The 17005-nt window shown below is 37.9% G+C and overlaps 1 protein-coding gene across 1 annotated transcript in view; it reads left to right on the top strand.

Annotated features, from left to right (window-relative positions):
- The window catches only part of ZSWIM6 (zinc finger SWIM-type containing 6), a 175474-nt gene that overhangs the window by 125573 nt on the left and 32896 nt on the right, over positions 1-17005 (top strand). Inside the window, exons 3-4 of the mRNA XM_081131842.1 lie at positions 2633-2781; positions 5807-5957. Coding sequence (XP_080987968.1) covers positions 2633-2781; positions 5807-5957 — 300 coding nt within the window. The remainder of the gene's footprint in view (positions 1-2632; positions 2782-5806; positions 5958-17005) is intronic.

Here is a 17005-nt window from a genome sequence, read left to right as displayed (position 1 = left end):
CCTTAGGGCTCCGTCTTAGATGCTCTTTTTACCCCACACTGCCTACCACAGTATATTCAGCTCCCTGCTTGATATCCTGTCCTTTCTCTTAGCTGTCTCAGATGTACTTCACATGCACCACATCTAATAAATCTGAACTCATGACCTAAACACTGCTCCTCGCACCCCCAAACCTGGTCCTGCTCTGATGGTCTGTGTGTCAGTGAGTTTCCAATATCTTTAATCTAGAAACCTGTGTGTCTCTCAACCCTTTATCTCCCACGCCTCACATACCCACTTCTTCAAGTCCAGTTGATTATGTCCTACCTTCCTTTCAGGTTCTCCATTTCTGTTCTCACTGCTGTTTTCCAAGCTCCTACTTCATCCTTTGTACAGACCATCAAAATGCCATCCTCACTGTTCCCATATATTTTTGCTCCCCAATCCATCATCCACACTTTAGAGAGAGATTTTTTAGATACATAAATACATTCATGTAGTTCCAGAATTTTAAAAGTATGAAAAGGTACTCAGTGAGGAGCCTACTTCCCTCATTCTTTCAAAATATTTTATGCATATGTAAAGAAATACTAACGCATAAGCTCTTTTTAAAACATTATTTATGGAAAAAGTGGCACACTATGTATACTTTCCTTCACCTCGGTTTTTGGGGGTGGGAGTGGGGATCAACATATCCTGGGTACTTTCCGTTGTGGTACATAGAGAATCTTCACATTTATTTTTACGGCTGCTTAATATTTCATGGTAGGAATGTTGAAATTGTTGTACATCAAGACAAAACATTGTTCACTGTCTAGAGGAGTCTGTTCTTCCAGTTTGGATACCTTATCATGATCCCCATTCATCATCCTCAGGGGGAAAACCAAGCTCACTAGCCAGCATGCACAGGGCCTGCCCTTCTCTTCTCCAGGGTTGGCTTGTATTGCCTTTCTCCTCATGTACTTTGTTTGTGCATGGACACGAACTGCCTTTTATTTCATCCACATACCACGCCCCTTCCCACCGGAGACCTTTGTGCAAGCTCTTAGTCTCACATGCAGACCCATTCCTTCCTTTTCCTGCCTTTGGTTAATTTTTAATCTACTTAAGGCAAATCTCAGCTCAAATTCCATTTCCTCAAGGTTTGCCTACCCTGGCATTCCAAGGCCAGGCCAGCGCTCTCTGATATAGCCTCCCCTGGCACCTTGACCTCTCCTTTGGGCAGTTATTGCCACCTATTGTTATATACTATATGTGATTATTAGGTTGATATTTATCTCATCCACTATAAAGTGTTTCTTATATAGTGGGGTGCAACCCATTATGGGTTATGAAATCAGTTTTAAAAATTATGACAAACCCTTAAAAAAAGGAACTAGAATAGAAAACATCAGACCTCTTTACGTATAGTAAGGATATTTTTTCATCATACTGTGCTTCAGATTAATAGACAGATGTGATCACATAAGCACCCAGATACATAGGTGTATTGGGCATGATGTAAATTGTATTTATTATGGGTCTTAGTCAAAAGAAGTTTGAAAGCCATTGAACTAGATGATAAATTCTGTGAGGATAGGAATTCTGTATATTTTGTAAACTATTCATTCCATCCCCAAATCTAGCAGAGGGCACTCAGTATATGCTGGCTTACTGAGTAAATGAAAGCACACCTCTTCAGGGAGGTTCACAGACCCACTGTCTCACTCCTTGGGACTAATGGACCCTGATTCTAAGTGGATGTTCGTGATTATTTCCTTGGCCAATTGAGTCTGCATTAGATCATTAAAAGAAAAGGAAAGTAATATGAAGCAATACCTACAAATGTATCTTTTTAAGGTATGAACCATTACCGATGAAAGGTTTTTAGATTTAAGTTATTTTGTATTACTTATGAGTCTTAGGCCTTGAATACCATTTTATTTCATTAATAAATAATGAAACATAATTTTTACCTGCCTGCATATGTGGGTGATTTTTAATTTCTAAGGTAGTCTACACATAGGGCTTATTACATAGCTGTTGTCTTTTGTGTGTACTTCAGCAATAAAATATTTATGCAGTTTGGCAAGGTGATACTACAACCTGGTTTAGTACAGCAGCTGCACTGCCTGTTCCCATGTGGCCTGATTCCCTTTTTAATCTTCACTTTTGTCAGCATGTAGTTTATACAGCAGCAGATAATGGTGAAGGCTTCTTGAACTAACATGGTGCAGGGAGAAATACTCTGCTGAATGTACTTGGTTTCATATTTTTCTAAAGTCTTTGAGAAACATTTTCTTAACATGTCCTACATAGTAGAGCTTTATAAACATCACATATTTACAATGAGACACTTCTGTGACTTTTGTTCTTTAAAGAACTTGTAAACTCATCTCCAAAGATAGAGTCTCTGATCTTAAAAAATGGGAAATTTCAGTTCTCAGGTAATCCGCATTTGGACTTAGAACAAATTAGGAAAATCTTAGAAATACAAGAATGCCTCTTGTATTTATTTTAAGTTATAAATTTGTATGTATAATTGAATTGAGATTGAATTAAAAAGTGTTTAGGCAAAAAGTACATAATCTTAATTCTTTTTAAGCTTATTATCAGAGCCCTTTTAGCACAGTTTTTATCTAGCATATGTGTTATCTTTTCTTTTTATTTCTAGGTGCTCCTGATCCGACAGCAGGTGCTAGTATAGATGATGAAAACTGCTGGCACTTAGATGAAGAGCAGGTTCAAGAACAGGTTAAACTGTTTCTTTCCCAGGGCGGGTACCATGGATCAGGGAAGCAGCTTAATTTGCTCTTTGCAAAGGTATGATTGTTTATTTTTAAAGAAATATTCTAAATATATACATATATAGAAAGTATCTTTACATGATCATGTTTACAATAGTGCGAAGACTTCTCTTTTTAATTAATTATTTTTTAAAGAATACAGTCTAAGTTAATCAATTAGAAACTTCTGTGTTGTAATGCAAGTATTAATTTGCTTAGGTGTCCTTAGACAAGACATGGAACCTTTTTCTCTCTCTCAGTTTCTATTAATAAATGGTGACAATTTATACAATTTTGAAAAACCTTCCCATACTTACGCCAAAATAAATAACTTAATGTTATTTAAAATGCCATCTATTCAAGTTTTTTCATTTTCTAATTTCCCCAGTAACTTGAATACAGCCCTTAAAATGTGCTTTATGTTTTTAGTTTAATAATGTCAGTATCTTTAAATTTGTTTTAAAAGCATAGACTTTGCAGTCATACAGACCTGGGTTTAAATCTAAATTCTAAATCTTATTAAGCGTATGAACCTTGGAAAGCTCTTTAAACCAGTTTCCTCATCTATAAAATTAGCTAATAATGGCATATCGCCTCAAGTTGTGATCATGGTGTTAAATTATAATGGTTCTAACATGTATTTGGGCCTTGGTAAATGTTAGTTTTCATCACCAAAATTTGATGACCTAAGAAACAAAGTTATCTTTGTTATAAGTTCTGTGTGAACAAAAACTGTATCTATTGCTTTATACAGAGTTTTAGTACCATAAACATAAATCTAAATACTGGATAAAATGCTTTTATAATCATATTAAATCATTGTCTTTTCATTGGGGCTACAGCCATCATTGTGGGTAATATATTCAGGTTGGTTTTAATATATTCAGATTAACTGTGTTCATTGATAATTTCGTTAAATGACCTAGTATTCATAATAATTAAAAGGTGTTTTTTTAGTTCAGAAGAATTAGAGTAAACTCTGTTACTGGTTATGGCCAAAAAATAGTGTATTCTGATTCATCATACTCTCTTAATAAAGATTTATTCCATATACCATATATAGATTGCCAATTTTCTGATAATTAGATTTACAATAAAACACATTTAACTCTAAAACTACTTTACACATGATTTAATTATTCTTTTAGTAACTCATAGGCCCTTCAAACTGCTGTAATGCCTGAGTGTCAACAGTATAAAAGTTAAATACTGTTAGACTGTAGATGTCGTACTTGAGTGTTGGGTAATAGTTCTGGTTTATATACTTGATAGTACTTATTTTCATTGCAATTTCTAGCTCAGTAATAGGTTAGAAATTTATCAGGAAAGTAAACATTAAATCAAATTTGATATATTATCTATTAAAGGTTTGGCATATTTAGACACATAGTATTTCAGTCTCGTGTCAGCAGAGTACACTGGCCTAGTAGAAGCAATGTGAAAGGTGTTAGAGTGACCTGCATTTGCCATTTTTATCTCTACATGATGTATATATTATATATGCCCTATGAAGTAACATCAACTTCTAATTTTGGGAATGGCATAACTTTTAGTGTTAAGTCGAGTTAAGACAGATCTGGGTTCTGATTCCTTCAAATCTCCTTTTGCGACCATATATTTGACCCCTTTTATCCCTTACTACTCTTGTCCTTTGGGCAAGTTAATTAACTTCTGAGGCATGATTTTATAATTCATAAAATGGAGGTTATAATCTGGCCTACTTTATGTGGTTGTTATCAAGCTTAAATGCTAAGTATAAATGCAAAACTCTTAAGCACGACGTATGATAATAAATGGCAAGTCTCTCTCTCTCAGTCTTCATCTTTTCACGACTTTTTAGTGCTTCATATTGGTAATAAATTCCTTTTTAAGATTACTGAAATAGCCTTCCTGGAAGCACAATCCTTATGATTTCCTATAGAAGTGCTTTTGAGTTCTTCACAAGGCTCAAATTCTAAGGCCTATGAGGGGGCTCCAGCACTTGTCAGGGTACAAGCCTGAGGCAGGGTCTGTTGGTCTGGAGGTCTGAGATGCTTTGTTGAAGACCTGCCATTTCGTCCTTCATTCACCTTTCACAATGAGAGAATCTTGAATTAAAGGACGCACCTCTCCTTTTCCACTGCTCATAACCTTGCTCCAGTAATTTCCTATAGGGAGAACTGATGTTCAGCTGGGATTCTTATTTGTTGGACACATAGCTATGCACTTTTGGAATGGATGGATTCATTTAGGGTTTCCTGTTAGCCTTGCTTTTCTTTTCTTCTTTTCTCTTATTTGGGAAATGTAGCACAAGAGTAATGGACAGAGCTTGAGGTTCCAGCATGAGAGGCTGAGTTAACTTCCTAGGTCACTGCTCATGATTCTGCTTCGTGGATTGCTCATTTAGAGCCAAAAAGAGCTCATGAACCTACAGCCCTGTTCATTTCCTTTTACCATTGCAAAAACAGTTCATCAGAGTGAATATGCTGCTGCTCTTTATGTCAGAAAACTTGAGCGAGAACTGACTGAAATTATTAATTTACGTTAAAAACAAGTGTTTCACAACTTTCTCAGTATACTAAAAGCCATTGAACTGCACAGTTTAAATTGGTGAATATGGCATGTGAATTTTGCCTCAATAAGGCTGTTTTTTAAAAACTGAAGGACAGATGCTGTTATAAACATCATCGGATCAATTTAGAAGATCCCTAAAGAGTTCTCAGTAGACTGCTTTTTAGGCTCCGCTCATTCTGTGGGAAGTACAGTCAGTTGGAGAGTCAGGAAGGGGCCATATGATTTGTCTTATTGGTTTTGGTACTGTTTTTCTATAGGCTGGCAATTTTTTGAATTGGGAGGTTAGCAAAATTTCTTTCCTCGTGTGGATTCTAAAACATAATATAAAAAAAACTAAGGGTCAGTTCTTTGATTCAGTTACCATTTAGGGTAGAAACTAGTTTTAACAATTTTTGTTTGCTTAAGAGAACTGGTGTCGAGATTTAACTGCCCCCCTCCCAAGAAAATTGGTCTCTGTATTGCTGTCTGTTTTTGAACATTTTTCTAAAAGTCTGTTTTTTCCCCACTAGGTTCGGGAGATGTTGAAGATGAGGGACTCTAATGGGGCCCGCATGTTGACCTTGATAACAGAGCAATTCATGGCTGACCCTCGTCTGTCACTTTGGAGGCAACAAGGCACTGCGATGACTGACAAATATAGGCAGCTCTGGGATGAGCTGGGTAAATATAAGTTTCCTGACAGATTGCCATTGAGTTATATGGATGAAGACCATGTTGAATGTTTAAAGAGCATGATCAGAGTATTGCTGAAGAGAGAGCTGCTCATATATGAACTTGTTGCCCTTATATACTGGTTATAAGAATAGGAAGAATAAGGACTTTGCAGGAAACAGTCTCGGCAGGGTTTGGAGGGAATTGTCTGATCTTAAGGAAAGAGAGCACAGGATTCGGCCCTTAAATATTTGAAAAAAGCTGTATTATTTTTAAATAAGTATTTTGTATAAAAGAGCTGGTTACTTGTTTCTAGAGTAATACTGTGAACAATTCAGCTAAAATTTGGCTGTTTTTCCCTTTTGCCTACATTAAAAGTATCAAAAGTAGTTTCAACATTCATTTTATATTTTGACTATTACAGATTTAAATGAACTGTTGATCATAAGAATGAAATATACAGCAAACTCTTAATTTTTATTGCTTTTCAAATCCTTGGTGGTAACAATACTGATATAGCAGGTGGTTGGAAACAATGAGAAATTGACTAGTCATTTTCACTGGAAAATTTGGGGGGATGACTCTTATTACCTAATGCTCATTGCTAAGGAATTAATAATGTACTTGTTATTTTGTCATTCTATTAAGAAATCTATGTGACAAATGGAATTTTTAACAAATACTTTATCAGTGCTTGTATTAATTTTATGTTCTGGGTATATTTACTAGAAGATCCTAGTCTCAATGCAATTGAGTAATAGAACTCTTTATATACATTCATTGTCTGTCCTTCTCTTGACTAATGATGGAACACATCATGCTAGTTGATCCCATGTCTGTTCTAGACCAAGTGAAGCTTGCTTGTGAAGATACCACATGGTCATAATAATTGGAAGGGACCTTTGAGATGAACTTTTTTATAGATAATGAAACTAAAGTCTGGGGAGGTTAAGAGACTTCCACAAGATGACATTGTATGACTTAGGGTTATGCAGCAAGTTAGTAAAGAATTTGACATCCAAGTTTTCTTTTTCCCAGTAATAAGATGTGTGGTCAGGAACTTGGCTGTGGATGACAACTCTTGTTGTATGTATATATCTGCCAATTTAATCTTGGTATTTTCCTTGAGTCACCTGAAATAGTAATGGTGATGGCTTTTCCAAACCCCAATTAATCTGTAACATCAGTAGGTAGTTTCAGTGTATTGGAGGGAGATGTGAGGGAGCATCCTGTGGTGGTTGAAAAACATAGGTATAACACATGGTTTAAACACCTATTTTTTGAAAATACTGAGTGTTTTACTTTTCCAAGTAAACTGTCCTCAGTTTTGTTACAGTAAATGTTGACTTGAGTAGTTGGTTTATGACAGTAAAAAAGATTAGCACTTAAAAATATATAATGAAGGGAATGCATTAAGGAAAAATTATTGGATTAATATTAGATGAATAAAATTTAAAGAACTTTGGTACTTAGAGAAGCTTAGAATTGCAAATAACGAATTAAGAAAATATCAACTAAATTTTTTGGTTATAAAAGAAATACAAGTGATATAGTCAAAATTTGTATAGTTCACATTTAATTCATTAGCCACATCTTTTCCAAGTTGGTTTTGAAAATCATGTACCTCAACCCTTAATCAAAGATATAAATTCTCATTAAGTGGAAGTTTCTACCAGCTGATTCTAGTTATACCCTCTGATAACTTTCTAATTATGGACCAGGCTCTATTCAAGTTTGATATCAGTCCAGGATGAAGAATACATCTTCTTGCCCTGTGTTTTCTTTTTTTACACCCCCTCCCCCAAATAATTACTAGGCTGCTATAAATTCTCCTATATATTCTGATGGCGAGCAGAGGTCACCTGCTGGCTTAATGGGGTCTAAGTTCTGTGAAGAATCCCACTTAGAAGTAACAATAGCTATCCCATATTAATATTCATTCACCAAAAAATTAACTAAAAGTTGCTTCTGGACTACAAAAGGAAAGGATTTTGGTTCTTAGTAAAATGGGGGAATTTGACTTTGTGCCCCTGCACTGGGCTCACATTGCTTCAAGGCTCTGCTTTGGAATTAAATGCTGAGCACTGCCAGATGCCAGACATTGAGAAGAGGCTGAGTTTTGTCGGCAAATGGGATCTGCAAGTTAATTGGTGTTTTCTGCAGGCTTCTGGCTGTGAAATGAAATTGGAAGCCCTTTAGCCACATGGATAATACAGGACCTGAATACAAATGTCACATGTCACCATCAGGACCCACTGTGAGACAATAGTGTTCCCACTCCAACACTGCGCCATTACAGATCATTTAAATATGGGGATTACATTTAAACTAAAAGCCCCATTTGCCTTTTACTGCAATTTAAATGTCCTCTTAGCAAAAGCTAAGTGACAAATTAAATGAAAAAAGTGCCCACATTTTTAAAGCTGTAATGCAAAACAACCTTTTATTGCTTCTCATGTGCCACGAATGAATCATTATACTTGTCAACCCTAAACCAAGCCATAATTGGAGCAGCTACTGTTATCAAAGTGGGGCCGCTCTGTGACAGCTTAATAAAGCTGAAACTGTTAAATTAAATCTCAGATGCTTAACTCCTTAGCACCGGTGGATTCGATGGGTCCATTTCTGGCAGTGGCCAATACACCAGGAAAAAAAAAGATTTCTTGGCATGAAAGCTTTAGGCTGATGAAAGTGTGCAAGTAAGAGTATCTTGGCTAAGTAACTCTGCTTCTTGGCAGAGGGGTTTGGAGGCATCAGATTGTTGGCCAGATTACAAAATTTTAGTTTTTCATAGGATCAGATATGCCCCCTCCCCAAGATTTACAATATTCTGAGTATATGTGATTTATTAAAATTTAAGTGTTGTTTATTCACAATTAGTTCTATAAAATAACATTCAACTTTTTCTCTCTTTCAGATAAATATATGTAAACTTATTTTGAGGTAGCAACAGGCCCAATTTCTTTCCCCATCCAGTGGCTAACAAAGGAACTAATTATGCTCAGCTCTTCTTTTCTAAAATAAGTGCCTATGATATTCATTTTTTCAGAGTTAATTTTTGTGATTTACTCCCTGATTTCCATAATGTAGTATGAAATAAATATAAATGCATACTGTTAAGCTCCTGTTTAGTGCATCTCATTTGCAGATACGTTTTTTTTGTATGTGAATCGGATTTTCATATATTAATTTTACTTTCTCTACTTGACAATCATTTTCTTAAACATACGGCAATCTTCTTAAGATGAGTGTTGTGTCATGATCATCTATAAGAAAATGTATGTATTAAACTCTTAAAACAGAAAGCCCCGTGCAGTGGTAGAGGCTGCACATTTGATAGAGGCTACACAGTTAGTAGAGCTGTAGAACACACACCTCTTCAAATGCTTTTCTTATTCTGTAACATGCAACTTTTCTGGAAAGCAGATCACAGATTAGGGATTTCAAAGAACAACCCATTGCCGATTGGTGGGGAACACACCTACTGTTAGCCCTAATGGCTGTTTGTTCAGTGCACATAATTGCCATGGGGGTCTTTAGGGATGAGGGGATAACCTCTCATCTGTGTTGATGGGTCTCTTTCCTTAAATGTTTTCCTAGACTGTAATTTTACTTTGCTTTTCAAAACTATAGGTTGTGGCTGCCAGTCTATTAAAACCTAATTAAAGTGATGTCATTAGAGGAAACAGTTAAATAAGATTTAATCACAGTTTTATCACAGGGAAAAATTCTTAAATTTTCATTTTCAAGTATTACATAATATTTAAAAAGCTTTCTCTCTAAGCTGAGTCATGTGTTTTGCTCTTTAGCACGTAAACCCTGTTTCTTGGGGAGATGTCATTGTGAGAGCCTTGGGGCTCTGAGCTGTGCTCAGGTCACATGAAAAAGATGGTACCTCTCAGAGTTCTTTTGAAAGCTTTTTATCTGGATGCCTAACTCTGTGTGAGCAGAAATGGCCATAGTTAGATGTTGCGTTTTTAGTTCAAATTTCATTATAAGGTTAGTTTTACCACTGTTATTAAGCAACAGCTAAATATTGCTGGATAGATTGAGTGGGTTACAGATTCAGAGCACTGGGAATCAGCATAAATCTGTTCAGCGGTAGAGAACTTAGTTCACTCATCGGGACCACATTTATTTAAAATATTAAAAATTACCTACTCCGTGAACCTAGAAAGTGTTGTTCCTTGTACATTTCCAGATAGAAGTAGTCATCCCTGGGCTTATTCTCCACCAGCCCACGTTCTTTTTTTTTAAATCCTCACTTGAGGATATGTTTATTGATGAGAGAGAGACCTTGACAGGGATCGAACCCTCAGCCTTTTGGTGTACAGACAGGACGACGCTCCAGCCAATGGAGCCACCTGGCCAGGACTACCCACACTGTTCTTGAATAAGGAAGAAAACATAGACTTAAGTCACACATTCTGAAGGGTATGCTAAGTAATTCAGAGACCCTTTGTGTACACAGCCAGGAATAAGATTCTAAAGGCTCTGCTTCAGTGGTAATCATGGAGAAATTTCTGGAAAATGCCAACTTACATCTCTGAAAGCAGTAGGCCTAGTAATCCCCCCTGCGCAAACACACACACACTGTTTTGAGCCCCTTACTCAGTTTCTATGGTAAATTCAAACTCAAACTTTCTACATTTTGAAGTTGATGGTGGTTAGTGAATGACTAAGGAGTAACTGCTTCTCATTGAGAACTAGAAAGCATTCCAGTGTGGTTGGCCTTACAGTAGTTACCTCCTTGCTAGTGCTGTGGAGAAAACAGCAATTCCCAGAGTCCCCTTGCAGCAAAAAGATGTCAGTACAGACTTAGAAACTTCCATGTAGCTGTGACTGCAGAATGGAATCCTAATGAGCCGCATTATCAGGGATTGCTTGTCAGCTACCAGCTTGTCTTCCCTGGGTACAAGGAGAATGCAGCTTTCCCACATACACCACTGCAGTGCCTTTCCAGAATTCGTATTGCGGTTACTCTGTCAGTATGTATTAAGCACTTACTATGTCCAGAGGAATAGGCGTATGAAATATTTGATTTTATTGTGACGATGGTACTGGTATGGTAGTAAGGTGGGATTAGAGAGCTGCAGCGATCAGGAGACATGAGAGATTAGAACAGGCATAAATGAACCAAGGAGCACTTTGGTAGGGTAATTTTTCCTGTATTAGTACAGATCTGTGCGCATTGAACTTAACATGGTTTTACAAGATGTTCATGGAGGTGAGTTGTAGGGAAGAGGTAGTGAGAATACTCCAGAAAGAAGAAATAACATGAATAAAGATAGGGATGGCTCGATTGAGGGAGGGTATAAAGGGTTCATGTTCGTTATCAAAAATGTTGCCTTCAACCCAACCTTGTTCTTCCCTGTTAACTTCAAAGGGAAGAGAGAGAGGATCCGGATTTTTGCTTTGTTTTATTTCCCATTTCGGTCCAGCCACTAAAAATAAAACAAATGCCAACACTTATTCATCAGACACTATGCTGAGCACTTAATTCATGCATTATTTTATTTAATTCTTAAACCGTTATTAGCCCTAATTTTACAGCTGAGAAAAACTGAGGCCTAAAGAAACTACATAACCTGCCTGAGGTCACAGCAGAGCAGGAATTTTATCCCAGGTGTCAGTGACTTCAAAGATTTTACTACTAAAGTAGACACTGTCCTCAGCCTTTTTTAAAAGACTATAAAATGCCTCCCTGTCAGGCAGTCTCTCTGCTAAGTGCAGAGCAGGGACCAAGTGAAGCTCACCTAGATGGCCGTAAACCACACTGTAAAAGCCACGCTATAAAAGCTGCCTGGCCTGGTCTGCCTCACCATTCTCTCAGTCCTGAGTGCAATAGTCAGCAGAGCTCACCTAGTCTAGTTGCCCATCTGTGTTTCCAGACTCTAATCTCAGACTGAAAAAACAAACACATTAATGTACAATAGCCAAACATATGCCATTGATTGAGAACTGTATTATATAGTAAACAAGCTTATCATAAAATACAGATATTACACACTGCAGATGAAATATAGTGAAGTTTCAATCTCATTTTTCAGTCCCCTTTGCTAAGGAACCAGGGAAGACCCTTAGGCCGCTGTCCTTGTCCTAGCCTATTCAGGGCCCTGATGATAACACAGTTGTCAACACTTGTTTACCTCATGTGGTCTGTAGGTTCTTCAGACCCTTCCTGCACATGGGCTGGGCTGTCCTGCTCTGGGATGGGATTGTGTGTTCCTGTCTCAGTCTCTGCTTTCCCCCTTATTATTCAGAGCTCCCTCTAAACACAGAGGCTTTGTCAATTGTATTGCTCAGGGGGCTTTGCTTCCCTCCAGCACTGTTCTCAGAATGCATATCTGCTGCTGGGTCCTCATTATTGGGGCCTGGTTTTTTTCTCTATTATATGGTCTTACTGCTTTCTGTCTCTTAAAACTGAGACCTCTGTGTTCTTGGGTCAGAGAGCTCTGGATTCTGCTCTTGTGTGGGGATGGGAAGTGGGGCTTTATTCTGTGCTGCTTTAAGTAAGCAGGGTAATTTCTAGTTTGGGTCAGAAGTTAACCAAAAGAGAAGGCGTATTTCTGTACAGCGAGCAAACCTATGATAATTACTTCCTGTGTAATGCTATCAACCATGCTTCTTTTGACTGCAGCTGCTAAGGTTTAATATCCATTCAGTACTCTAATATCCATTCAGTACTCTATATGAGAAAGAGTGGAAATAAAGAGAAAACAGTTTAAATACATATTAATAGAAAATAGTAGGTTCTCAGGATTAAAAGAGATCTTTAGAAAACTTTTGATCTTATTATCTAACCAGTTGGAGATTCTAAATGATAGTCATCTAAGGTATTTAGGTGTGTATTTGGATAATTTGTAACAACAATTGAGGTCACCCCCCTGAATATTGTTATAAAACTATTCTAAAAACCATGGTGATTTAATTAGGAGTTCAGATGCCTTATGATTCATTGTATACTTTAGTGTTGTGTATCACATAGGTGGTGTGCTAGTAGCAATATTTGCCCTAAGAATGGCTTCCAGTTACTTTTTTATGCTGTTTTTTTATTTATAACATGAGTCCATTGGTAGTAGATACTGTTCTCACATTAGTGGCTACTAGGAATGCCAGTGGGTAAAATGTGTCCTTTTCTTCCTCACAACAGTTTAAGAAAAGTTCTCTCCTTTTCCCTGCTTCCTAAGAGTTAGTGTTGCTCTTGTCAAGAAACTGCCACCAAAGGGAAATCAGGCTGGAGGAGTCTGTGCTAGATTGTGGATCACAAGAGGGAACCATCATGGTAGAGTGCAGGGGGCGTGTGAGAGTGAAAATGAAGGGAGACAGGCTGGGGATAATTTCCTTGCACCATTTCTTACCCTGAAGTGGCAGCATACAAAAATTAACAAAGAGAAGCCTCATTTTAAGCCATCTGAGATTCCCAAGGGCTTCACAGGGAACCAGGGATGCCATGAAATGAAAGAAGTGGAAGCCCAGGACTGAAGCAGCCACATACGTACGGTGTTCTCTGTGTGCTGGCACCAAGCAGCAAGGTGCTTTACAAATGTTACCATAGTTCACTTAAGCTTAGGTAGATTAATAGGGGGGAGGAAAACCCAGGGATGTGATTAATAATGTTTGTCCCTTAGGGGGGGTGTTCAGACACTGCCTCACAGAGCCCTTGGGGTGGGAGGGAAAGGAAAAGAGTACAGATGGGAGGGGGACAAGTCCTTCTCAATTCTAGCAAAGTGACTTTCACCATTTCACAGTGTGCTTTCCACTAAGATTTCTGTAGAACAAAGGATTCTGAGATTTAAAATGCATGCTTGATAGTAGTCTTCAGAGACTTTTAAATAGCTGCTCTTCTTAGAGATATACCAAAGAGTAACTTTTTTATTCACATAAATAATTTTCTCTTACATATTTTAGGGGGAAGACAGGCTGGTAAATGATTTGCAGCAGATGAATTTTTGTGAGGCTGCTGTAAGCTTGTCTGGCAATTGTATAACATTGTTTTAGTGTTTCGTTTAAAACTTCCAAATTGGGCCCAGCCGGGCGTGGCTCAGCCATTGAACATCCAGGCGATTGGGGTTCGATTCCCGGTCAGGGCACATGCCCTAGTTGTGGGCTCAATCAGTGACTCTCTCATCATTGATATTTCCATCTCTCTCCCTCTCCTTTCCTCTCTCTGAAAGCAATAAAGATATATTAAAAAAAAACAAAAACAAAAAGCTTCCAAATTGGAATAAGAATAGGACTTTAGCAAAATACAGGTGCCTTCCAATATTAAATTCCTTGAATGAGTTAGTAACTGATTTTAAGGCTATTTTCTCAGACTCTGATCTAAAGGTAAAATAGCCAGTAGTAGTGAGAGTAGTTGTCCAAAATGTGGCTAACTCAACTCTATGCTTCTGTTGCGAAGATAACCTTTGAATTAGAAATCTAAATCTCTGTGATTTTGAGCTATGACCAGCTAGACCTTATTGACTCTAGGCGATGCTTTCCAGCCCTTTTCATTTTTGGTTACTCTAGTAAATTTCAAAATTTGGAGTCAGCAAACTTGAAAGAGAGAGTGAAAATCATTCATAAATTAGGTAGATTTAAGCCGTCAGCAGTCTTGAAATGCCTTAGATTGGAAGCCACAGTCTTTGTGGATGAGCAAGGGCTGAGGGGTTCGGTTCGGATGGGAGGAGCCCAGCAGGGCACTTGGGTCAGATATAAGCTTGGAACTGGGAGGAAATCCCATTAGGAGGAATGCTTTCAAAATGCTGCCAAGAGCACAAGAGTCTGATCTCCAAGACCAAGTCATCTGAGAGATTTTTCTGTATTTTTTAACCCACTAAACTACTCACTGTATACTTTGTCTTTATTAGGACATTTAAATTAATTTTGTAGCCATATTCTTTTCATCCCTGTATTAGTGTCCATTTGATAATCCCTCCCCCCCTTTTCCCGTCTTGCCCACTAATTCAAACACTGAACATGGCACATTTTTTAAGATAATTTTTCTGTAAAGGTGAGAAAAAATTGTGCCTGACTAGAGTTGGTGCTCAGTAAATATTTATGAAAAAAAAAGATGAATGAATAATTGAAGTGTAATGCTAGACACCTATTAGGAAGCATTGAGAAGCGAGTATTTCTATCTTACTGAAAACAGTGATTGAAAGGCGTTAATCTTCACTGTGTCCTCAGTTTTCTTTTCCTTCTTTTCTGGTTTATCCTGCCTTCTCCGCCTGTGTACAGTTGGATCTTTATGGATGCCTGTGAATGTGTGAAAACACACACACGTGCGCATGCAAACACACACATACTGAAAATACAAATAGTTTAGAGAACAGAAGGGCAATGATTTCCCCCTTGCCATCAATGCTGCAGGTAATCTATTGCATTAATCAGCCAGCCAGTGGGAAATGCATGGGGAGTGATTATACTATCATACACAATACAGTCAGCATGAAGCACTTGTCAAGACCAATACATCAAAGTTTAATTCAGTAATAGAATGAATTAGAGCAAAATGAAACATTCTGTTCTCCAAGAAACTCAGCACCCATCACAGGTTCTTTCTGAACTCCATAGAAAAGTCGGTGTGTTAGAAATTGTTTTTATGAATAAAATTGCAGTTCCAATATGACAGGATACTGTAAACGCTTTTCCTTGCTATTCTTATACAACCATAGTGCTAAAATAACCTATAATGGTAACCACTGGTAAATTTGATTATTTTTGGTAGGGCTCCTGATTAATTTTTGTCCTATATTGGTTCTCCATGGTAAGTGAAAGGAGAGTTGTACAGTGGTTCAGGGAAGCAGTTCCCATAAATATGGTTGGTGGACGGCAGAGCGCCCCACCAGAACAGCAGGTGAATGAACAAGGACCTATTGTTTACACAGCCATTGAGGAACTTTCAGTCTAGTTAGGAAACAGAATGAGTGAGAGGTAAAAAGCAGCCAGAACAGACTAAAACAACCCCGGAGGTGAGGTTATATAAGGTAGGGTCCTTCAGAAAATTCTGAGGATCTAATACATTTCATAGTACAAGTCATTTTTCTGTATCATTTTGTAATATATATTCAAAAGTAATTCCTTATCACACTTAACCAAGCATATTTTTTTCAAAGGGGCAAATGGATATAAGCTCGCTAGGACTGTTTAGTTTTCAAAGCCTTCAACTGGAATATAAAGAACAGGGTTATTGGAGCTGGCCACTCTTTTAAGTACAGGTTCTGATTCTCATTTACTGTGTAGCCCTGGACAGGTCCCTTAGTTTAGATAGAACCTCAGTTTTCTTATCTGTAAAATGAGCATGATATTGATTCTTGAGGCCTAAAATAAGGTAATTTAAATAATGCACACCACTTTCTCATTCCAAGAGTCTTGTTTGTGTGGGGATAGTGGATCCAGTGGAGGAGAAGAGGCGTCCTGAAGACCTAAAGAGTATTTGCAGAAATGGAGTGTGTGTACATATATATATACACACACACACACATACATATATACATACACACACACACATATATATATGTATGCATATACATAGATATGAAGGCAGGACTGTTGGATGAATCATGGAACTGTTTATGTAGACATCTTAGTGAAGCAGCCAGTGTAGAGCACATGGAGAATGTTTTGGGAGATGACCACAGTTCACTTTCCTTCTCCTCACTAACTGGACTGCCCTTTTTGTTAAAATATATCTTTATTGATTTCAGAGAGAGGAAAGGAGAGGGAGAGAGAGATAGAAACATCAATGATGAGAGAGTCATTGATCAAGCCCGCAACCGGGCATGTGCCCTGACCAGGAATCGAACCCCCATCGCCTGGGTCCTAGGTCGAAGCTCAACCGCTGAGCCACACCTGGCCGGGCTGGACTGCCCTTTTTGTATTTCAAAATAAGACATCGTCTGTTGCTGTTTCATCTTCTGTCTTTTCCTTTCCTCCCTCCCTTGAAAATGAAAAGGGAGGTGAGTGGTGGAGGGGCTGACTCTGATCGTTTCCTGTAGAACCAGGTTCCTAATGAGGCCAGGCTGTTTTTGATGAATCTTGCTTGTTGACCCGACAGCCCTGACAAATCG

This window comes from Miniopterus schreibersii (genome assembly GCF_964146895.1).
Source record: "Miniopterus schreibersii genome assembly, chromosome: 3".
Taxonomy (NCBI): Eukaryota; Metazoa; Chordata; class Mammalia; order Chiroptera; family Miniopteridae; genus Miniopterus; species Miniopterus schreibersii.
Note: the sequence above shows the minus strand (reverse complement) of the source record. Positions and strands in the feature narration are given on the sequence as shown.